The sequence below is a fragment of the Branchiostoma floridae genome, chromosome 8 (genome assembly GCF_000003815.2).
Source record: "Branchiostoma floridae strain S238N-H82 chromosome 8, Bfl_VNyyK, whole genome shotgun sequence".
Taxonomy (NCBI): domain Eukaryota; kingdom Metazoa; phylum Chordata; class Leptocardii; order Amphioxiformes; family Branchiostomatidae; genus Branchiostoma; species Branchiostoma floridae.
The window spans coordinates 21,574,279-21,598,307 of NC_049986.1; the positions used below are offsets into that span (position 1 = coordinate 21,574,279).

General features: G+C 40.6%; 2 protein-coding genes across 4 annotated transcripts in view; one reads left to right on the plus strand and one right to left on the minus strand.

Annotated features, from left to right (window-relative positions):
• The window catches only part of LOC118420977 (ral guanine nucleotide dissociation stimulator-like 1), a 43,450-nt gene that overhangs the window by 7,325 nt on the left and 12,096 nt on the right, over positions 1–24,029 (plus strand). The window lies entirely within an intron of this gene.
• Positions 10,521–15,054, minus strand: LOC118420975 (zinc finger protein 862-like). The gene is made up of 7 exons (XM_035828081.1): positions 14,388–15,054; positions 13,416–13,716; positions 13,090–13,290; positions 12,832–12,953; positions 12,527–12,696; positions 12,113–12,321; positions 10,521–11,970 (listed from the first exon to the last, which is right to left on the minus strand). Exons 1-7 carry the CDS (start codon positions 14,714–14,716, stop codon positions 10,975–10,977), a joined length of 2,328 nt encoding a protein of 775 aa, XP_035683974.1. The 5' UTR covers positions 14,717–15,054; the 3' UTR covers positions 10,521–10,974.

Below are 24,029 nucleotides of genomic sequence, written 5' to 3' on the forward strand. Positions count from 1 at the left end.
TTGTGTATTATAGTATTTTTGAGTAGAATTTTATGATTTCCAGTGCATGTCATATGGATAGATTGCAAGATTATCATTTTTGTAGTTTTCCAAAAGTCAAAGGTACATGACCATGACTCGGGTACTGGATGGCTAGGACAAGAATGGAGGGGAAATAAAGATAGATTGTCTGCATTGCTTTATCATAAATATGTACAGCATATGTGGTTGTACTTGTAGTGTCGAGAATGGTGACTAGTGGTTGTGGCGTAACCATCGGTCACTGAACCCCACAGAATGGCATACCCCCTGTAGTATTAATAGTCATGAAGGGTAATGGTGACACTTGTAGGAGGGGAACTATGGATAGATTGTCTACAAGGTGAACATCATAACTATGTATGCGTGTGTGGTTGTAGTGGCGATAATGGTGTCACCACAAGACCTTCTGGTCACTGCCTTCCACAGCATGGCCTACATACTCCCTGTAGTATTAAGGGACCATACGGCATTTAGCGAGGGGGGAGGGCCGGTCGCCAGGGGGGGAGGGCCAAGCAAAAAAATATTTTGCCAGGGGGAGGGCCTAGCAATTTTTTTTTTACTTGGGGGGAGGGCCAAGCAAAAAAAAAATAGCTTGGTCTGCCAGCAAAATATGTCCCTTAAAATCCAAGAAACGGCGTTTCAGAGGGTCAAGATTTCAAAATTTTTCTGGACCTCTGCAAGAGATCGCCCGAGGTTGGCGCTCGGGACACAGTGAACATGCGAATGGGAGGGGCGGGGCTTATGCATGACGCCCTCGAAAACCTTCTTCACGTACAGAAATGTTATTAAACTCTGTATTAGTCTGCCAGCAAAATTTACCCCTGTCTTATTGCCCTCAAAATGTAAGAAATGGCGTTTCAGAGCTCGAGGGTAAATATTTGTAAATTTCCCTGGATCCCTTTTGACGTGACCGGCCTCGCGCCTTTGATGACCGACATCGTGATAATGTGTTTGGGGGGGATTTAATTTTGTATTTCTAAATTGAAATGCTATTAAAGTTAGCTTTGTTTGTCAGCAAAATATCTCCTCAAACTGAAGGAAATAGCTTTTAAGAGGGTCAAGATTTCAAAATTCTCCCGGACCTACCTTGCGATTCTTCGTGCCTTTGGCGCCGAACATGGTGTTCGGAACGTCGTTCTCAAAAACTTGAAACCCTCGTATTTTTTTGTCATAGAAATGTCATCTAACCAGCAAATTTTCCCATAAAAAAGCAATGCAGGAAATCGTGGCAAAAAAAGCGTGGCATTTCTAAAAGATCTCCTGCAAGTCTGCGGTCTCACGCCCGCCGGCGACCGGTCTTACCTCGCCGTGGGAAAATCAGCGTCACGCGTCGGCGCCCCCCTCCCCACTACAGTTTTGGAACTCGAATCGTGCTGTCGTTTTGGTTTTCATTTTCCCCCCGATTTACCGTAAGTTATTACCAAAGAAAAAGTCCAAAATATATGTAAATTGAAAATAGTTTCACTCAAGCCGCTCAGGCCCGCGAGCTTGCAATACGTAAATTTAAGGAGCGTGGCGCGCCGCTTCGTGGCGCAAATCTACTAGAAATCCAGGTACAAATGCTTTTTAGGTGTTGTTTTAATATCAAAACAATGAAATAGCTTCTATAAAGCAAATATTTATGCCTCTATGAAGCAGATATTTATCCCTCTATTAAGCAGATATTTTGAGCCATTCTGTTTTCCTTTTTTTACTAGGGGTGAGAGATCTGCTTCTCGATGAAAATCATGAAAAAGTATGACGCAAAGGACATTTCCGAATGCGGGAGCGCAGTGTTTTATTGGCGTCTTGAATATTTTTTTTCAAAGTTGATAGGAGGGGGGAGGGCCAAGCAAAAATATTTTGTCTTGGGGGGAGGGCCTAGCAAAAAAAAATTTACCTGGGGGGAGGGCCATGCAAAAATTTTTTGACCCGACCCTCTGGCGACCGGCCCTCCCCCCTCACTAAACGCCGTACGGTCCCTAATAGGCATGAAGGGTACTGGTGACACTTGTAGGAGGGCAGCACTGCCTCACATGTAGGCCATACATCACTCAACTGTCACAGCAGAGCCGGGTCACTGGGAAATTGATAGGCTTGAGTCTAGAGCAGGGTTGTCTCTAGCTTAAAATATTTTCCGTCCAACTCATTGTTTGGGAGCCCATGTTGTTGACTTTCTTGGTAAAATATGTAATTTTGAGCTTATGAGAGTACATTTTCAACAGTTTCATGTCCTTTTTGGGACGGATGGGCTAAGATTATTTTCTGTCCCAACAAGCAAATTTCCATCCTATGATGGAAGAACAGGTCCTGGAGACAGCCCTTTCTAGAGACTATTCTGTGTCTTTGAGTTTCTGCTCAAATTTGTAGAAATATTCAAGATTCTAGATCTAAGTAGTGATATGTTGATAAACAAGTGTTTTTGTTGTTGTTAATAGGTTTTGTTGTAATGGAAATTTTTGCGGTCACTGCGACCTTCTTCAGGGTCATGACCTTTAACCTGTGAATTCTGCAGGGTCGCTGTGATGTTTCCCCAGGGTCATTGACCTTGATTTGCTGGTAACATGATATGGCCATCCTCGGGTACCATTGGTTCAGCTCGGAATATATCATTTAGAGCTTTAATTGGGAGCTTATCGGAAATCCATGATCTTTACGAAAAAAGTAGAGGACAGATACCGTACTTACATGGTAACTAATTGTTCATCTATATTTTATTGAAGATTGACCAGTGAATTGCCTAAAGATCATAAGACTCAGAAAAATACTGTGAGATGTGGATGGGTAAGGGTTTTGAAAACTGTGTAAATAATTTTTCTTGCTAACTGTGTGTGTCTAGTTTTTTTTCTTTTGTGTTTTTTTTTTCCAATTTATAAAATTTCCCTGTCAATTGTATTAAAAATTCTTTATTTAATTTTCCCATATTCTACAAGCCATCTTGGTCTGACGTTTGCAAAAGAGTTGACGCAGTTACAAAGTATAATTTCAGTGACCTAAAGTAAACTTATTACTCTGTTTACTTTTCTCTATACAATGTAGTCCCAGTGAACCTTGGACATTGTAGCTTGTTCAACCTGCTATATATGGCACCTGTCAGGGTCATATTCCGGTCATAACCCTTCATTTTAGTTCCTGTCAGTTTTCAGCAGGATGAAAACTCCACGTTCCAGCCTGGACAAAAGTGTGAGTTTTATGTTTTAGATATTGTATGTTATGATTGTTTATTTTTTTTAACGATGTCATGGAATTGTGGATCGAGAATCTCTTCATTTGTTAAGTTTTGTATTTCTTTGTTGAATTATTGACTAGAGTTCCTGCTATCGACTATATCATAATTATCTGGTTTGTACAAAAGTTACCATATGGTTTGTGGTAAATTGTGGAATATTTTGTTTGACATGATCATATATGGATTTAGTTTTTGTGTTAAGGTTTGTAACTGTCTTGTTTGATTATGCTGATTCAGCAGTAACGGTAACCATTTACAGGGCAAACTGTACTTTGGCATCTTCACAAAGTTATGTCCCGCCCTTTTCTTTACATGTCAAGAATTTGACAGGTTCACTTTGACAGTCCTGCCTCTTCAGGATAAAGTTGAAATGCAGAAATCACAGAAACATTCTTGAAGCTAGCTTGTAGGACAATTTCCATTCTTCAATCCTTCCATTGTTAAGAATTCCAATCCAGGCCATATCAAAGACTCTCCAACATTAATCCTAGACAATGTCATACAAGTTCGAGAAGCTTCCTTAAAGAATGTGGGAGTGACCTTCAACTCAATGTCCTTCAACTTCTACTAAGTTCTAGCAAGTTCCAGTGCTGATTATTTCTCTCATTCTTTCAAGTATTTTGGAAACCTACTCTCACTATTTCTGTCTGCTGTATGCATGTAGCCCTTCATTGTAGTTCCTGTCGTTTCTCAAGCAACATGAGAACTCCACGCTCTAAGCAGAGCCCTGACAAAAGTGTGAGTCTTTTGTTTTAGCTACTTGTTTAACAGCTACATCTAGTTTGCAGGATGTTTTTGGATCTATTGTAGTTCAAGTATCTCTTCTTTTGTTACGTTTTGGCCTAGGGAGACATGAAATCACCTTGGTACTGACGGTAGGCGGGTCAGTTCTATATCTACATACACAATCTCAAACTTGGCTCTATGTTAAGGTTCTTTTCCTTTACGAATTGTCGACTATCGCTAATATATCTGTTTCATAATTATGTGGTTTGTGCGAAAGTTGACTTGTCATATGAATAGGATTTTTCCATTTTGGTTTGAAATATTGTAGTTTTTACGTTCATGAAGGTTAGACATTCAAAGTAATAAGATATATGTCAAATAGCAGCTACTCATGACAAGCAACTGGATATGATTTTAGAAACGGTTAAACATTTTGGACAGCATCCGCTTCACATGTAGATTTAATATTGTGTTTTTTAGTTACCGTTTTCAGACAGGCATGTTTGATTGAGCTGATTCAGCACTGACATTACCATTAACAGGGCAAACTGTACTTTGGTCTCGTAAACCAGTACAGGCGGGAAAATGTCTCGCCTTTTTCTTTACTTGTCAAAATTTGACAGATTTTCTCTCTGAATCAGTCTGATCATACCCCTTCAGGGTTAGGTTTCAATACAGAATGGACAGAAACAAGCTAGCATGAATAGTTTTACTAGGGAAATTCTTCAATCATCGTTAAGACCGTTCCAATTTGTGTATAAATAAAGGTAGTCCTGTATTTCTTCTAGACTCACAAATAGGGCTGTCGCCAGCTTTAATTTTCTCCGCCTACTCGTTGTTTGGAAGCCCATGTTGTTGATTTTCCTTTGTTAAACGTGTCATTTTAAGTTGATGAGAATAGAATTTCTACAGTTTCATGTCATAAACTTAAATTACAGATTTTGGAATAGATGAGGTAATATTTTTTCCCGTCCCCACAAGCAAATTTCTGTCCTGAGACGGAGGAAGGGGTCCTGGAGACAGCACTGCTCACAAGGTCAAATTTTTTCTCAAAGACTGTGGGAATGACCTTCAAATTTGTGTCCTTCAACTTTCAATGCTGTTTGCCTCTCTTCCTTCTAGAAGTCAGATATTTTGGAAACAAAACATTTCAGTCTGTCACACGCAAAGCATCATGCTAAACCTTAGTATTTAGTGACTGTCACCCCCAGCCAGAGAGCGCATGACTTCTGGGACATTCGTCCCCTTTCTTCCATGGTTGGAAGACTTTGTAAAGGGAGTGGTATTACTTAGCAGTATGTGTGCCAAGGTTGTTTTCCAATTGCTCTTTCACCAAGCTGACTGTATGCCAAAGTTGGTCAACATGAGGTTGACTTAAGCAATCTGTGGTAAAAAGCTTTCAAGGATAAAGTTTATGAAACTAGCAATATCAAGAGTTTTTACGATAGCTATTCCTGAAAGGTAGTCAGTACACCAATGATTTTCTTCCTATGATTATAAATGTAGATAGAACTGGAAATCATTTCACCATTCTGATTGGAAAGGTGTGAATTGAAGAATTAACTTGTACCTGAAGCTGTACCAATAAAGATTGTTTATTGAAAACCAGAGTGACATTGAGCCATTGTTCATTATGTAACAGACAGGCTTGTGTACTTGAGGTTACGTATTAACATAGTTTCTGAGCTTAGCAGTAAGAACATGCTCGGAACAGTGTACGATCGGGCGACCAAAGGTACTTGTCAAATCTATAATTGATCTTGGACTGGTTTAAACCAGATATACTGACTCAACTTCATGCATCGCTAGAAGCAACAGACCAGGAAAGACTGATGAGGGGGAAAAGTTTTAAAAGTCTCTGCTGAAATCTGTTTTAAGAAAAGAATTGTACAAGACTGGTGATTTCTTGAAGAAAAGCAGCAACGTCTGTAATTTGCTACAATTGTTCGCACGAAAACAAAAGTAGTGCACTTAAACTTAAAGCATCTGACGCAAGATTTAACCTAAACAAGACATTTTTTTATTCAACAAGACATGTTTTGCTTAAAGTGACTTCTATAGATTCTTTAGTATAGCTTAAGTCTCTTTTATTTGACAAGCCTTTGTCCTACAAGTGCCTTACCTGTGCAGGTGTACCCGACATAGATCAGGTTACATCAGCACAGGTGTGTAGGGACCAAAGTTTGGACTTGAAGTTGAACCACAGGGCAATGCTCTGTAGTTCAAGTCCAGCTGCATAGTTTGGATCATCCATTAATACTACTGTCCATGTTCACATCACCTTTACTTTAGCATTGCTTAGAAATACAGTATTCATGTAGCTTTCACTTCAGTGGTTTGCTCGCAGCTGTAAACATAGCCTGGTTACCACACTCCAGCCCAATCTCAAAGTATCTATTGTGCAGGATAGATATTTTTGAGATCGGGCTGGAGTGTGGTATCCAGGCTATTACAAGCAAGGAACTCAAGAAAATATATTTCATTTCATTGTCTGTCCTTTTAGCTGGCATGTGATATATCGACAAAGATTGCAATTTGCAAACATCACACAGAGTTGCACCCAGTTTGACTGAAAGGTTTGATTTCAGGTATATTAATACGTATATGGGAAATACTTGATTTGCAGTCATGAAATGTTAATGATGGGGAATCCCTCCCTTAAACTGTGTCTAATCTGTCATCATTATCTCATAAATTACGCTGCCGGTTCATCATTTATAGGACAGTTGTTATCAGCGATAGTGGGGTGGTTTTGCCCTTAGGCGGGGTGGCAATTTTACAGTGGAACTCATTGTCATTAAGTAGGATAGGGGTGTTCTTATTAATTATTAGGTGCCTTTCAAAAACATGTAGGGGTTGCATATGCAGGGATATGTTTGCCAAATCATTTTGTATACTATAGAGATATTTTTGCCAAATCATTTTGTATACTATGTACTATTAAAGCTATTGCCAAACAGATTTTACAGGTAGACCAGTACAAGACAAATATATGTTTTCTTGTAGTAAAGTTGTACTGTATTATATGTGCTACATATTGTAAGCTTAAGACTACATGCACACAGAGTGACCAATAAAAAGTATCTGACTGAAGCTGACTGAGACTAGCAGAAGCTATTGGCCGTCATTTGAGACGTAAAGAGACAAACTCAAAAGAAGAAAAAGAGACTGTGCATCTGAAAGCCAACATGAAAGACGTTCATAACAGAATGCCTGTGATATTGAGATGAAGAACATACTAAAAATCTTGATAAATGGGTAGTGTTACATGTATATATGATAGATTTGTACATCTATACTACTAATATAGATGTACAAAGCTATCATATGTACATGTAACATTATTAGCATATGAAAGAGGTAAATAACATAATGCCTGTGATATTGAGATCAACAACATATAAAAGGAGTAGTGTTACATGTATACATGTATATGATAGCTCTGTACATCTATATTAGCAGAAATGAAAGCTGACATCTCAGCCTCAGGCTTGCTTTTATTGCTTTTATTGCATAACATCCATCTTCCCAAATGACAGGGGGGTGCCTTTGAAATTTCCACAATTAATTCCAAATGCAAAGTGACAATAGCTCCATGTATAATCATCAGGGGTCCAGCCTTGGGGTGGTTTTATGGGAATAAATCCATCATCTCAGCTGACAGCTCATCACTCACTGTCAGCTGTTATCTTGTCATCAAGGGGGGTAAAAAGGTCAAATTGGAAACCCGCAGATTACAGCGTCATTATTGTGAAAAATTTCATATTAATTTGAAATATATTACAAGCACCCATATGGAGTTATGATAGTACATGTGTAGCCTTATTTCAATTGCGAAGGAATATAGGGATTAATTTGGTGAAACAAGAAAAAAATTGCCCATATAAAGAATGGAACATGATATTTTAGATCAGAATATTTGAGACCTAAATCAACATTTTCCTCTACAGTCCTTCCTGGTTCTTTTATCTCCAAGCAGATGTAAGCGATGAGTTTCCTGTTTGCCTTGCCTTGAAGGAGGAAGAAACTTATCTATTTCTGCATAATGATAAGTATCCAATCTCTCCCAAACACTAAAGACCACCCTCTCCCATCCTTAGCTTCAACAGCAAACATCAGTTAACCTTCAAGCAAATGCATTTCTTTAGCAATATGTTTTTCCTGTTTGCCTTGCCTTGAAGGAGGAAGAAACTTTCTGTTCCGTAGGCTTTGTATTATGTTTCTATTATCTCCCTGATGCTGAGTTTCCTTGCTAGTTGAATTTCTAGCAATTTGTAATTTCATGTATGTAATTTCATGCAGTGTAATACATAATGATGACTAAATTAGTCACTAATAATAATAAGCTTTCTTTCAAGTGCACCACAAGTTGAAATCAAAGATGAGTTAAGCATTACTGTCAGTTGTAGAAAATTTATGAGTTATAATCTTTATCTAAACCAGCATTAATAGTGAACGTTTTTTCCTCTTTACTTTACTTGATGGCTGCAAATACACCCGATATTATTATCATTATTATTATATCACTGTGTATGCAGGTATAGAGATAACATTACATGTTTATATGGCAACCAAGCCAATAGCTCTCACACTTCCTTATTTGCCTACAAGGAGCTCAGTTTTCTTTGTAAACTCCATATTTGTCTTTCAGGCGCTCAGTTTTCCTTATAAAAACATGAGAGTTCTCAGAATAAGAGCCAGGCCAGGCCACAAGACTTGAGAAATCAGTCAGGCAGTGCTTGCCCATATATGGGTCCAGTTTCCATCCCGCACAATAAATGGTTCCTTGTGCCTCATCGAAGGAAACTTTATCTAAATCAGCATTTGTAAATTTGATAGTTTTCCTCTCTAGTCTGTTTCACTTGAAATCACTACAATGTAGATAGCATGCTGGTGTAACATTATATATTTATATGGCAACCAAGCCAATAGCAAGTCACACTTCCATATTTGCTTACAACTTTAGTACAAGAAGCTCAGTTTTCCTTGTAGTCTCCATATTTGTCTTTCAGGAGCTCAATTTTCCTTATAAAAACATGAGAGTTCTCAGAACCAGACCCACACCAGGCCACAATGACTTGAGAAATCTGTTCCTAACTGTTGCTTTCATCCCATCTTGGTGTGACTGTGAGGCCAGCAAGTGCTTGCCCATATATGGGGCCAGTTTCCATCCCGCACAATAAACGGTTCCTTGTATATGTATATCATAAGCATTTGTAAGCATTTATAGTCTAAGTTTTGTCTCTAGATCTGTTTTACTTGAAATCACTGGATAACATGCAGGTGTAACATTATACGATTATATGGCAACCAAGCCAATAGCAAGTCACACTTCCATATTTGCCTACAAGGAGCTCAGTTTTCTTTGTAAACTCCATATTTGTCTTTCAGGCGCTCAGTTTTCCTTATACAAACCACAGAGTTCTCAGAATCTAGACCACACCAGACCACAATGACTTGAGAAATCTGTTCCTAACTGTTGCTTTCATCCCATCTTGGTGTGACTGTGAGGCCAGCAAGTGCTTGCCCATATATGGGGCCAGTTTCTATCCCGCACAATAAACGGTTCCTTGTGCGTCATGTAAGGAAACTCACCAAGCTGTGACTGTATGCCAAAGTTGGTCAACATGGGGTTGACTTTAGCGATCTGTAGTAAGTAAAAAGCTTTCAAGGATAAAGTTTATGTAACCAGCAATGTCACAGTGTTTTACAATCATAGCTATTCCTGAAAGGTAGTCCATTCACCCATCACTCCCCTTCATATTATGCAAGCAGAACAGGAAATCATTCCGCCATTCTGATTGGAAAGGTGTGAACTGAAGAAAATTAATGTTATTAACTTATACCTGTGGCTGTACCAATAAAGATTGTTGAATGGAAACCAGAGTGACATTGAGCCATTGTTCATTATGTAACTGAAAGGCTCGTGTACTTGAGGTTACGTATTAACATAATTTCTGAGCTTAGCAGTAAGAACATGCTCCGAACGGTACGTTGGGGAGACCAAAGGTACTTGTCAAATCTATAATTGATCTTGGACTGGTTAAAACCAGATACTGACTCAACTTCATGCATCGCTAAAAGCAACAGACCAGGAAAGACTGATGAGGGGAAAATGTTTTTCAAATCTCTGCTGAAATTTGTTTTAAGAATACAGGGTTCTCCCCAGGATTTTAGAATAGCCTGGAGGAGGGTGCGCAGCACCCTAATTCGGCGCGCGAAGCGCGGCGCGCGGGGGGTGGTCCAGGAGGGGGGGCGCGCCCCCCCCCCCCTGGGGTAGAAGCTCTTGCATTTTACCTTTTCCAAGTACAAATGGAGGCCATTTCCTTGGAGTTAGCTTCACAACTACAGTTTGTACAAGGGAAGAAAAATCCAAGTCCAATCTTTCAAATCACACTCAAAAATAATGTTTATTGCAACAAAAATCTCAGATAAACTTTTAAATTAACATGTCATGTCACATCATGGTTAAAAATAGTCTTCTGGCTAAAAAATAAAAGGGATACAAAAGAAAAATGTACTGTCTACAAATGATAACTTCTTGAGTACTATCTACTAAGTACACATGTATTTCACATAAGTGAAAAATATAACTTCAAGTTCTCACAATACAATTGCAGGGATGTACCAATCCTTAACACAGTCTTTGATTGGTCTTACACTAAGTTACAGCATTGATTGCAATGAATATGGACATCATAACAATCATAAGTTATCTACTTACTGACCATCTAATCATGGTTAAGAATAGTCTTCTGGCTAAAAAATAAAAGGGATACAAAAAGAAAAATGCAAAAGTGTTCACTAGTCAGTACTGTCTACTGTACTGTCTACAAATGATAACTTCTTGAGTACTATCTACTAAGTTCACATGGCATGATGCATTTCATATAAGTGAAAAATATAAACTTCAAGTTCTTACAATACAATTGCAGGGATGTACCAATCCTTAACACAGTCTTTGATTGGTCTTGCACTAAGTTACAGCAATGAATATGGCCATCATAACATTAATGGGGCTACACAATGATCCTGCGGTTTTTCAGCCCAGCCCACTTGGTCACCGCCCTAGCAAAGTCAAAGTCATTGACGTGCGGCCCGTCAATGCTGATGGTCAGGAGGTCATTCAGCACGGCGTTGCTGAGACGGCTCCGCAGCCTTGTCTTTATCCTCTTCAGTGTGCTGAAGGACCTCTCACTGTCAGCAGTGCTGACTGGAATGACCATCAACACTGATGCCAGCAACCTCATGTTGGGATACAACAGTGCCAGGGTGGCATCAGTCAGAAGGGATCTGACCAGCTGCTCCTGTGACAAGTGGCCCTTGCCCCGCCTCATGTACGTTCGCAGGCTTAACCACTCATCATCAAGAGCAACAGGGTCAACAATCCCATTGACCTCACCACCATATTGTGTCGCGAGACACTGAACCTCGGCACAGCCATACTCCTCATTCATGGGGTCATCAGGCACCAGGGATGGGTCCAGTATGGCAAAGCTGGACAGCAGCTGGGTGGAGGCAAAACGATCCTGCAGGTTCTCCAGCAGGTGGTCGATGAAGGGTTCCCTCACCTCCCGCTGCCACTGGAGCTTCAGCTCAGGTGACACGGAGATAGAGAACTGCGCCAAGCGACCACCTGCTGCCAGATCCTGCTCCAGCTTTGAGAGCCTACCACTAGCCGTGCCCTCCCTCATCCCACTCACCACTTCCACCGTTGTCTCCACAACTCGGTGTATCTCCAGCAAGTTGACCTTTGATTGCTGGAAACACAACGAGAGTGAAGTCAACTGTGGCAGTACGGCACAGAGCAGGTAGAGGGTGGCCAGCGTCTTGTAGCTCTTCAGCCACTTCAGAAGTCCAGACGCCACTGCGTTGCCGTTCTGCTTCGCCTCGTGGTCCAGGCTGATGATGACGGCTGGCAGACTCTCGTACAGGGCCTTGCAGGCGAGGTCGTGGCTCAGCCATCTGGTGTCCTTCGCCTCTTTCAGGGTGAGCTGATCCAGGTTCATCATCTCCTGCAGTTGTGAAAAAAAAAATACTACTAAGCACAAATGAAAATTATCTCAAGACACTAGACCTTCAATCTTTTCTTGTCACTTTAAACAGAAGAACAGTTAACCCTTAATGTGACGATAAGATCAAATTTCTACAGCTTACCTGAATCTGGCGAAACCGGGCCGTCCGACACGCTGAATAGTCGTAGAATCGGAACAGGCTTCCCAGGTTGGCCTTGAAACTGTGCTTGAAGTAAGGAACAGAGTCACCAGCCTGGGAGACTGCCAGGGCAAGCCTGTGCGCCGTACAATGTATGGCCACCATCTGGCTGCTGTGTCCTTTCAGTAGGGTAGCCACCCCATTCCTCCTACCTGGAAGACAGTTAAAAACAAAGGTAAGTATGAAATCTAAATAATACATTTACCCATCAAGATACTGTGTAAGGGTTTAGCATCAACCTCTTGTAAGAAATAAAATCATTAATTGTATCGCTATCAAATATATTGACTATAATGTTCAATAAGCCACTACTTCATCTAACAACTACAATGCAGTAACACCTTTATTCTAACCCACCTGTCATCACAGAAGCCCCGTCGCTGCCAAAGCCCTTGAGGTTGTTCAGGTCCAGGCCCTTCTCCTGCAGCCACGAGAGGATGGCGGCTGTGATGGTGTCCGCCTTGCCATCCGGTACCGGAATCATACGCGCAAAGCGGTTGGCTACCTCGCCAGTGTTCGTGATCAGTCTGCAAAATGATAATTTCTTACCACAAGTTCTTAGCAACTATATACCTATCATAAGATAACTATCAACAGATAATAAAAAGTTTTCTTTGCTAAGTGCAACTGTTAATCCATCTAAATATATTTTAAGAACTGACCTTGTCAGCAGCACCAGCTCTTTTGTAGTGGTGATGTCTGTAGTCTCGTCACACTGGAGCCCGTAGAACGTAGACTCCTGCAGGAGGGCTTCATGCTGTTCCTGAATTTGCCCCGCCATCACCTGATTTGGTTTGCAGTGAGGAAGTACATTTGTCATTTATGCTAGAAAAACATATGGCTTTAAATTTATTCAATGCAATTTTTTTAATGCCTTTGCCAAGTATCAACTAGCAAAGAAATTAAGATAAATAACACACCTTTAGAAGCTCCTGCAGGATCCTTTCACTCCGATAGTTGGCATTTCCTCCCTGGTTCAGATGGCTGAGGACATCACACCCCAGGTGATCCTTCGAGAAGTCCAGGAGGGAGGAGAACTTTGTCGTATGGGGGATTTCCTCCTTGGCAAGGAAGTACAAGACTTTCATTGCCTTGGTCAGGGCCTCGCCTTGGACTGAAACCTTTAAAAAGAAAAACAGGACATGAGAAATGATCTCTGATATAATCATTGTTGCTATTGTTGAGTCCTATTGTAACAAATCATAATGTTGAATAGTGGTGAATTTATCCTTAGAATTAATCATACCACACGCTGGAAGGCCTGTGCGATGCCTCCAGTTACTGCGGCTGCCAGGCGGGCCTTGTCTTTCTGCACGGCAGCTTCATGCTGGGTCGACGTAGGGTGGCCACCGACCATATCGCTCCGGAGGCTGGACACCGGTTCTTTGGACCAGTAGTACTCTCCGCTGCGCTGACGCTGATTGTGTCGGCGGCACGTGCTGCACAGCATCCCCACCACCTCTCCATCTTCATTGGTCACCGGCACCAGCCACTTGTACTTCTTTAGCCAGGCCTTCTCCCAGCCATATTTGTGCTTGCACTTTGTACTGAAATAGAAGAAAAATACTTAGCATCGAACATGTCACCAGAAAAGTTTGGTGGTTCACAGCAAAGGAAAATAGAGTTACAGACATAAAAACAATGAATAACAAAGACTTTGTTAGCATTTGACTGTTCTGGTTTGCATAAATTACAATTTGAAAAGATTGAATTCTAAAAATGCCCATGCTGGAGAAGGAAGTGTGAAATAGTTCACACCTTGCCCCTTGGATTTCAGGGGTTGAATCCCCTCTAAATTGTCAATCTTGTTAGCAAAATGAGTTCCAGATGGGGTACCCCTCATAGTTCACACCCTGCCCCTTGGATTTCAGGGGTTGAATCCCCTCTACATTGTCAATCTTGTAACAAAATTACGAATTAGGTCCAGCTTGGCTTGGGTACCCACTCCCCCCCCCCCCAAAAAAAAAACACACAATAATAGTTAAATCACAACTTGTCGATCCATACTACTTTCTTACTTTAACAATCATTGAATTGTGAAAAGAAAGAAAACTGATGAAAACATGTAAATAAACTAAGGAATCTAAGAGTATAAAGCTATGAACATTGATGGACTAAATTTATAAGTAAATTAATATAGGAATATACATCATAAACCATTTTAATCCGTACCAAAACACAAGAACAATCTTTTAACTACTGAAATGCGTCACTGTACCTCACGAATCTCGCTCTCCGGGCCGCCTTTTCCCGCTCGAACTCGGCCATGTTGACGGTCACGGAGTCGGTCGGTCCGGCAGTTTCCACCGCTGCTTGGGTCGTCTGTGTCGGCGGAGAGGCGCTGGGTTCTGCCCGGACTGTCATCGGCGGCTCGGCTTCGCCCCCCTCCCCAGTCTGGTTCCCGACCGCTGCGCTGCCGAGGCTCTCCAGCCTCTGGCGCTTCGAAAACTGGCCATCTTCTACAGCAGAAGTCGCCGAAGGACCCGCAAAGAACGATGCGATCGTCTTCTGGTTTGCCGGCTTCGAATAACGCTTTCGTTTCGTCATGACTCGCCTTGTAAACAAGGTATTCAGAATGAAAATTCCCGGGAAAATATTGCCTTTTAAATGGGGCCTGACGTAGGTTCAACGTAATAAGAATTCCAACCAATGAGACTCGAGTCTCGCAGCTTCAAAATGTCGCGAGATTTCGGCTGCTGCGCGAGATAGAAAAAAAATGGCGGCGGTCGGGAAGCTCGCGCGCGGCTTTGGAAACGGGGAAAATTGATCGAGGAACACGGAAAAATGGATATAAAGACCCTATTTTTGAAATTTAACAGCCTGGCGCGAGATAAGTACAGCCTGGCGGGCCGCCACTCTATCATCCTTAAGGGAGAACCCTGGAATAGATTGTACAAGACTGATAGTTTCTTGGAAACGTCTACGTCTGCAATTTGCTAGAATTGTTGGCATGCAAAACAGACAAAAGTGCACTTAAGCAGTTGTGCGCAAGATTTAACCTAAACAAGACATTCTTTTATTCAACAAGACATGTTTTGGTTAAAGTGACTTCTATAGATTCTTTAGTATACGGTAAGTCTCCTTTATCTGTCAAGCTTTTGTCCTACAAGTGACATAGATCAGGTTACATCTGCACAGGTGTGGGGACCAAAGTTTGGACTTGAAGTTGAAGTACAGGGCAATGCTCTGTAGTTCAAGTCCAGCTGCAAAGTTTGGAACATCATCCATTAACACTACTGTCCATGTTCACATTACCTTTAACATTGCTTAGAAATACTGTATTCATGTAGTTTCACTTCAGTGGTTTGCTCACAGTTGCTAATCTCCAAACAGATCCTACAAATTGTACAATGGCATAAGATAGTACTATACTGGCCAAGGAGTGAAGTCAGCCAAGAGGTGTACATTTGCCATGTAGGTAGCGAAACACACTCCTAAGCCGGCTTCACTCCTCTGCCAGCTTTTGATACTATCTTATGCTACCGTAGGATCTGCTTGGAGATTACACAGTTGCAAGCAAGGAACTCAAGAAAAATGTATTTCATTTTATGGTCTGTCCTTTTAGCTGGCGTGTGATATATCGACAAAGATTGCAATTTAAAAACATCACACAGAGTTGCACCCAGTTTGATTTAAGGTATGTTAATATGTATACTGGAAATACTTGATTTGCAGTCATGAAATGTTAATAGTGGGGAATCCCTCCCTTAAACTGTGTCTAATCTGTCATCATTATCTCATAAATTATGCTGCCAGTCCATCATATGTAGGACAGTTGTTATCTGCTGTAAAGAGAAATGGGGATGGTTTTGCCCTTTGGGTAGCTATTTTAGCATGGAACTCATTGTCATTAAGTAGGATAGGGGTGTTCTTATTAATTATTAGGTGCCTCTCAAAAACATGTGGGGGTTGCAGGGATGCATTTGCCAAGTCGTTCCATGTACTGTGTGCCGTCAAAGTTAGTGGTATTTTTTGCCAAACAACAGATTTTACAGGTAGACCAATACAAGACAAATATATAATGATACGATTTTTAAGACTTTATATGTTTAAGACAAATATATGTTTTCTTGTACTGTATTATATGTACTTCATATTGTTTACGCCAAGATTACATGTACATAGACTGATAGAGTAACCAATAAAAAATAATTGACAGAAGCTGTGACACTGGCTGAAGCTATTGACTGTCTTCTGAGATGTAAAGAGCCAAAGAAACAGAGACTGTGCATCTGAAAGCCAACATCAAAGGGGTTCATAACATGATGCCTATGATACTTTGCCTGGTATCCAGCCGTAATATAGCTCCCGAGTCTCTTCTCTCCTCTTCGTAATTGCAAAGAGGAGAGAAGAGACTCGGGAGCTATATTACGGCTGGGTACCAGGGTATATAATACTGAGATGAAGAACATACTAAATCTTAATAAGTGGGTAGTGTTACATGTATACATGATAGCTTTGTACATCTATATTAGCAGTAATGAAAGCTGACATCTCTGCCTGGGGCTGGCTTATATTGCATAACATCCATCTTCCCAAATGACAGGGGGGTGTCTTTGAAATTTCCACAATTAATTCCAAATGCAAAGTGACAATAGCTCCATGTATGATCATCAGGGGTCCAGCCTTGGGGTGGGTTTTATGGGAATAAATCCATCATGTTAGCTGACAGGTCATCACTCACTGTCAGCTGTTATGTTGTCATCAAAGGGGGGTAAAAAGGTCAAATTAGAATTTTGCAGATTAGAGCGTCGTTATTGTGAAAAATTTCATGATTTGCAATATATTACAAGCATCCTTATGGAGATATGATAGTATATGTGTAGCCTTATTGCAATGGCAAAGGAATATAGGGAAAACAAGAAACAAATTGCCCATATAAAGAATGGAACATGATATTTTACATCAGAATATTTGGGAACACCGTTGACCAAAATCAACATTTTCCTTCTACAGTCCTTCCATTTATCTCCAAGCAGGTGTAAGCGATGAGTTTCCCGTTTGCCTTGCCTTGAAGGAGGAAGCAACTTAATTATTTCTGCATAATGATAAGTATCCAATCCTTTCCACACACTAGAACCCAACCATTCCCATCCTTCCCTTCAACAGCAAACATACAAAATGTAAGCTTTTCTCCAAGCACATGTATTTCTTTAGCAATATGTTTTTCCTGTTTGCCTTGCCTTGAAGTTGAAGGAGGAAGAAACTTATCTATTTCTGTAAGCTGATAAGCAGCCGATCCATCTGACACAGAACTCAATCTTTCCCTTGAACAGCAAACATAAGCTTATCTCCATGCTGATGTATTTCTTTAGCAATACGTTTCCTTTTTTGTTTTTGCCTTGCCTTGAAGGAGGAAGAAACTTACCAATTTCTGCATAATTGTAAGCATCCTAATAATCCTCTCACACACTAGCACCCATCCTTTGCTAATTGCTTCAACATCAAATATATAGGCAGGGCTCGAAATACTTTTTTCTGCATACCTGCACTGGTGCAGGTAACATTGCAAATTACCTGTACCAGACAAATTTTACCTGGACAACTCAGAATTCAGGAAGCATGGATCATACTAAAAACTGTTCAGTAACTTTTGCTATTATTTCCTTTATACTTCACATGTGCTACCACTAGTACCAGTCAGTAAACCTAGTAAAAATCCACATATACCTAAATCATAGTACATGTATGATAAAAACCCAGGGCATGGACCTGTGCAGGTTAGGTGCAGGCAGACATCACACAGGGCTCGAAGTACCACCTGCATATGCAGGTTAGTGCAGGTAAAATTGGAGCTGTGCAGATATTTCTGGTGTCTACCTGCACTTAACCTGCACTAGTCCATGTAGTGGGTTTTATACATAAATGTCATAAGATGTAGGTATATATGGATTGTTAGTTAGATACATTGAATGTTAACTCCTATAAAGTATAAAAGAAATAGAATAGCAATGGTTCCTGAACAATTTCAGACTTTTTAAGTATGATCCATACTTCCTAAATCTAGAAGGTGCAGAGAAAAGTTGTCTGGTGCAGGTAATTTTCAATGTTACCTGCACCAGTGCAGGTATGCAGAAAAAAGTATTTCGAGCCCTGTCACAAATACCTGCACCACACCAATTTTACATGCACTAACCTGCATATGCAGGTGGGATTTCGAGCCCTGATAGGGTATTAAGGTAATCTTCAAGTAGATCTATGGCGGCAGGCAGGTTGTTATGAGCTGAAAGAATCTCCCTTTGTCACCAGGGCAAATGAAGATTGCTTCAGCAAATGGAGATTGTTTCAGCAAATGGAGATTGTTTCGGGCGATGACTACCCGCCTGCCGCCAATAGATTTGCTTTGAGATTATACAAAGCCAAATTGGCACCAAACTCATAACTGCATTGTTTCATCAGTTGTTGGAGCAGTTTTCAACTTCAAGTTGAAGAAGTGATAATGGCTCCAAGTGTGAACAGTTTTAAAGTAAGATTTGATGAGCACATAAAAGCCCACCCAATTGCCTACCACTACAGAGCATCAGACCAACTTACGAGAACAAGAATGACAGTAAGCTGAATGGTAGAGCGGCCAAAACTGGAGTAAAAAAAACTCCTACCTTGCTGAAACCACCCTACTCTTCTCTACTCTACCCAGAGCTGTCTCCAGATTAAAAAATTTTTTCCGTCCCACACATTGTTTCGTAGCTCATGATGTTCATTTTAGCTGTCAAACCTCAAATTTTGATATATTTCATGCAATGAAGTTTAGAGTTTGGTGACAGAAAAAGGTTAGATTTTTGTCTGTCCAGACAAGCAAATTTCTGTCCCAGACATCTGCTTGGAGATGGGGGCGTGTCCTGGGCACGTTGCCAGACCAGAGGCAGCAGGTTTGTTTTGAGTCCTGCAGGCTGCCCTGACAAGTGGTTCCTGGTACAAAACATCCCCGGTATAATCTCCCCCAGGCATCTGCAGTACCAGTAGCACCTTGGTACACTCATGGTCTTCTGAGAAACAGATCTCAAGACATATGAGGCCGCAAGGTCATATATAAGACGTTGTGTGTCTGCTGCTGTTCAGTCTTTCGTGTTTTGACACCCTGACTAGGATGTGATATTAATGGTGGTCCCCTTTTCTCTTCTGGATGCATATGGGGTCATTGGGAAAGCAAGATTTTGAGAAGGTATTTGTTGGAATGATCCCATCTTCCATTTTTGTTCTTCCAGATATCTGAGAAGTTTATACTTTTCTTTATATTTAGTTTTTCTAACAATATTAATATAAGTAGCTGTTTCTTGTTGTTTTTGCCCTTTTGTAAATCTGCCTTTTCACTGTCCATTATTCCATGTATGATTTTTTACACAAGCTTCAGTAGACATTGTACAGTGCAGAAATTTCCAAGCAGATGTTGGGTTGACAACTTGCTTTAAGTGACCAATTTTGGATCCATTCTAGTCACCAGCTGTCTTCTGTGTGTAGTTCAGCAACAGAACATCCAGCTTACAAGTTTACAAAGGGTCCTCTTCAGGAATCAATTGGTTACTTGTTATACAGTTTCTTTTTTCTCCTTCGCGCCCAAACTCTGTCTTTGAAATTGAAGCCCTCTGGAAGGAAACCAGACTAAACAGTTTGCTGGGTTTAGTCATGACCTGTTTACTGGTGACCTGAGCTTCTAATTAGAGTCTTTTTGTCAAGACTTTGCTGGTTCACTTTGTGAGATAATTCTGTCATCAGAAAGTATAAGAAGGAGGAATTACTCATCTAGTTCTGATACTCTACCCTCATCAATGTGTCAGTCCTGGAAAACTAACTAGGATGACACTCAGGGCACATGACCCCAGCTCCTGTTTAAAGTCTTTTTGCCAAGACTTTGCTGGTTGTAATCTTGTCATCAGAAAGTATAGCTTTATTATAAGAATGAGGAATTAGTCATGGTTTACGGGGCTCCCATACTCTCCCCTCACCAACGGAACATATATGGGAGCCCTAGAAAACTAACGAGGAATCGTAGGATGACACTGGGACTACATGACCTGAGTCTTTTTGGCAAGACTATCTGGTTGTAATCCCGAGATAATTCTGTCATCAGGAAGGACAGGAAGAAGGAAGGATGGTATCCAGGCCTGGGGCTGAACACAAGCCAGGAGCCTGATAAAGCACTTGTTGAGTCAGCTGCTGGTTAATCTTACTCATGGCCTTGTACAGTAGGTCTCATTCCTGTATTACTCCGAGTGTAGAGTCTAAAGGAATCCGGGCTAAAAAATGATCTGGCCCGCAAAGCGTTGTTTTAGGTGGACCATAAATTCCCATTAATAAACCATAACTGATATGAAAAGGAATTTAAATGAAAGCTTGTGTATTACTGGCATGATCATGCATGAAAGTTTCGTGACCCGATCGATCCTCGGACGTTTACGTTTATTTGTACTGAGTGCTCCGGTCAGCCTCCGGGTATTGAAGACGACCTCTAGCGGATAGGTGCATTTTGAAATGTGATAGAAATTTTTGCGTCGGCTAGATTTGGGTGAAATTTTTTTTATTGTCGAACAAACGTGTGTGCTTACAATAGAAAGCAAAACATCTACAAATAGACTGTGTTTTAATTGGATTTGCGGACATAGAAGTTGTGTGTTAAAGCATTGAATTGAATGGGGCGATCTAATTGTGTAATGAGACCAGTAGAGGCCGTTTAGTTGCAAGCCCCATTTGCCAGTGTATTTCGTGCAATTATCTAGGTGGTGCAATAAAGCGAAGGTATCCAGCTGGACCGCACCAGTTTGGGATTTTGGGATCCCGTGCAGTTGTCAGAAGTGTGCAGTAATCCGTTGTGCAATTATCTGGCTTTTACTCTAGTTAACTTTCCTGTTGTTTCAGTTCCATAAATGATAAGGGCTGTGTTGCATTTTTGGCACTTTCCATGATGCTGTATTTCCTTATGATTCAACTTTGCACATGTCAGTGTTTTTCCCCCCTGTAAGTTACTTTGTATCTTACAATTCTTCCTCGTTGTCTGACTCATGACTGTGAAATTAGCTTTCTTATCAAGTTTCTGTTCCGTAGGCTTTGTATTATGTTTCTATTATCTCCCTGATGCTGAGTTTCCTTGCTAGTTGAATTTCTAGCAATTTGTAATTTCATGCAATTTGTAATTTCATGTATGTAATTTCATGCAGTGTAATACATAATGATGACTAATACTAATAAGCTTTCTTTCAAGTGCACCACGAGTTGAAATCAAAGATGAGTTAAGCATTACTGTCAGTAGTAGAAAAATTTATGAGTTGTAATCTTTATCTAAACCAGCATTAATAATTTTTTCCTCTTTACTTTACTTGATATCATTGTGTATGCAGGTATAACATTACAATGTCATGTTTATATGGCAACCAAGCTAGTAGCTCTCACACTTCCATATTTGCCTACAAGGAGCTCAGTTTTCCTTGTAGTCTCCATATTTGTCTTTCAGGAGCTCAGTTTTCCTTATGAAAACCTGAGTGAGAGTTCTCTGAACCAGAGCCAGGCCAGGCCACAATGACTTGAGAAATCTGTTCCTAACTGTTGCTTTCATCCCATCTTGGTGTGACTGTAACGCCAGCAAGTGCTTGCCCATATATGGGGCCAGTTTCCATCCCGCACAATAAACGGTTCCTAGTGCGTCATGCAAGGAAACTTGGCAATGGGTTGTTAGTCAGCCCTGCGTGGGTCGCCCTCCCCATCGATCTGTTTAGCTGTAATTCAGTTGTAAGGAGCACATTTCTGAAGGTTGCTGTGACACAGGGAGTGTGTTGGAGGGTCTCCGCTGGTGTTTAGTTCCTGTGATAAAGAAGGGAGGAGGACAGATTAGAGAGGCTTTCTGTGGGGATGCTGTCAGCAGTGATAGTCTGGCGTGCTGACATGCAATCTTCATCTAAGGTACTTAAACGGAAAATGCTGGACAATTTATCTCTGGAAATATTTATTTTTCAGGGAATTTGGATGTTGTGACAGATTTTCACATTCAAATATTTCTGTTACTGCATAATGTTACAGAAATCTAAATATCACACAAATGACATGCCATCTTCATTTAAGGTATTTGAGAAAAACGCTGGTCATTTTATCTTTGGAAAGATTCTGGGAATTTGGATGTTGTAAAAAAAGTTTGCAGTCCAATATTCTGTAACTACATATATGTTACAGAAATGAAAATGCCATACAAGGGACATGCCATCTTCATTTAAGGTATTTGAGAAAAAGGCTGGTCATTTCATATTTGGAAATATTTAGGGAATTTGAATATTGTGACAGATTTTCACATTCAAATATTTCTTTCACTACATATATGTTACAGAAATGAAAATACCATAGAAATCTCCATTTAAGGTATCTGAAAAAAACACTGGTCATTTTATATTTGGGAAGAATGAGAGAATTTGGAATCTGTCACAAATTCATGTAAGTTGTAACCATCCCTGATCCTCAAAGAATGAGTTTGACTTTGAGCTACAGAGAGACAGACAGAAAGGGCTTGAAACTTTGCATTCACTGACAGGTTGAAAGGTAGAACATCACTTGGCCCTGGCCTTAGAGCTTTGGAAAATACATTTTCAAATTTGAAATGATCCTTGCTGGCAGGAATTTGTAAAGTCTGACGGCTACTGTCAAGAGAAAGAAGTTTGTAATAGTTCTTGAAGTCTGAAGCTGACATCTTCTTGAGCCAGATGAAAATCTGCTAAACTTTAAGGTGAAGTGGGATCAGTTCTTTCAATATATATTTGAAAGTATGGTCTGTAGACATGTAGCATAGGGCTTAAGGTCTAAGAAATGTAGTCTCTACCAGACTCCGGATCGCTGGAAAAATCGTAGAAATGGAACAAATCAGAGGAGTAAGCCGGCCAGTGGAATATAACCGGCCAGGGAACAGCACGCGATCGTCAGAGCTGTTCCCTGGCCGGTTATTCCTCTCTATTTGTTCCATTTCTACGATTTTCCAGCGATCCGGAGTCTGGTAGAGACTATAAGAAATGTATCAGTGTCAAGTGCATGTATTTGTCACATATACAATGTTTTGCCTGCATTTGTGTTTGATATACTTTCTTCTTTGTAAATCTGGTAGGATTAGGCAACACCAATTTAATTTGTTGGTTCACTGATTTAAAAAAAAATTCTTACTTTTAATTGGAAAAACACTAGTCTAAGGACCAGGTGTATGCCTTGGTGCACTCAGGTTTATGCAGTGGACATGGTCATATTCAAGTTTTCCTCCCTGCCCATTGCATTTATGATGTCTGCTTGCCATATTTTCACATAAAAAGGTCTGTGAACCAACAAATGAAATTGGTGTGACCACCCCAGGATGTCTTTTCAAGAATCATACTCTTTTTCTATGTAAGTTCATAAACATTCCAAGATGGTATACAAAATGTGTCCTTGATGATATACCAGGCTCAAGGAGCAATGTGTGCAGAGAAATTCTGGCACCTGTTTCTGATGTAGGAAAAGTACAGGAAATTGTGCCGTCCCACGCGATCCCTAGGATTAGGATAAGCTTCACAATTGAAATAATACAGCCTAAGCTTCACACATGTTTTTGATGTATTTCGTAAAGCCTGTAAAATCACACCTCCTCAGGTTGTCCTCCCAAGAAGTTGAGGAAGGTTCGAAGGGCGGCTGTTTCCTGTGGTTTTGTTGAGAAGATGCCAAACTGCTACTGTTATGATAGTTCAAGGAGTGATGTGCCAAGTTCTCAAACAAAACTCAAGCTCCTGTTTCTGATGTTCTAAGACTAAGAGTTCATGGAAGTATGCCACCCCGTGCTAACAACCTTTCAAAGAGCTTCTTGTTTTTGGCAAATTCAAATGTTTCAAGATGTTCGTGTGTGATACTGAGGAGATGCCAAGAT

Coding starts and splice junctions, on each gene's coding strand:
- LOC118420975 (XM_035828081.1), bottom strand. CDS start 14,716: ATGACGAAACGAAAGCGTTATTCGAAGCCGGCAAACCAGAAGACGATC. Junction 12,322..12,526: donor CGGGGCTTCTGTGATGACAG/GTGGGTTAGAAT, acceptor ACTGTCTTCCAG/GTAGGAGGAATGGGGTGGCT. Junction 11,971..12,112: donor CCCGGTTTCGCCAGATTCAG/GTAAGCTGTAGA, acceptor TCACAACTGCAG/GAGATGATGAACCTGGATCA.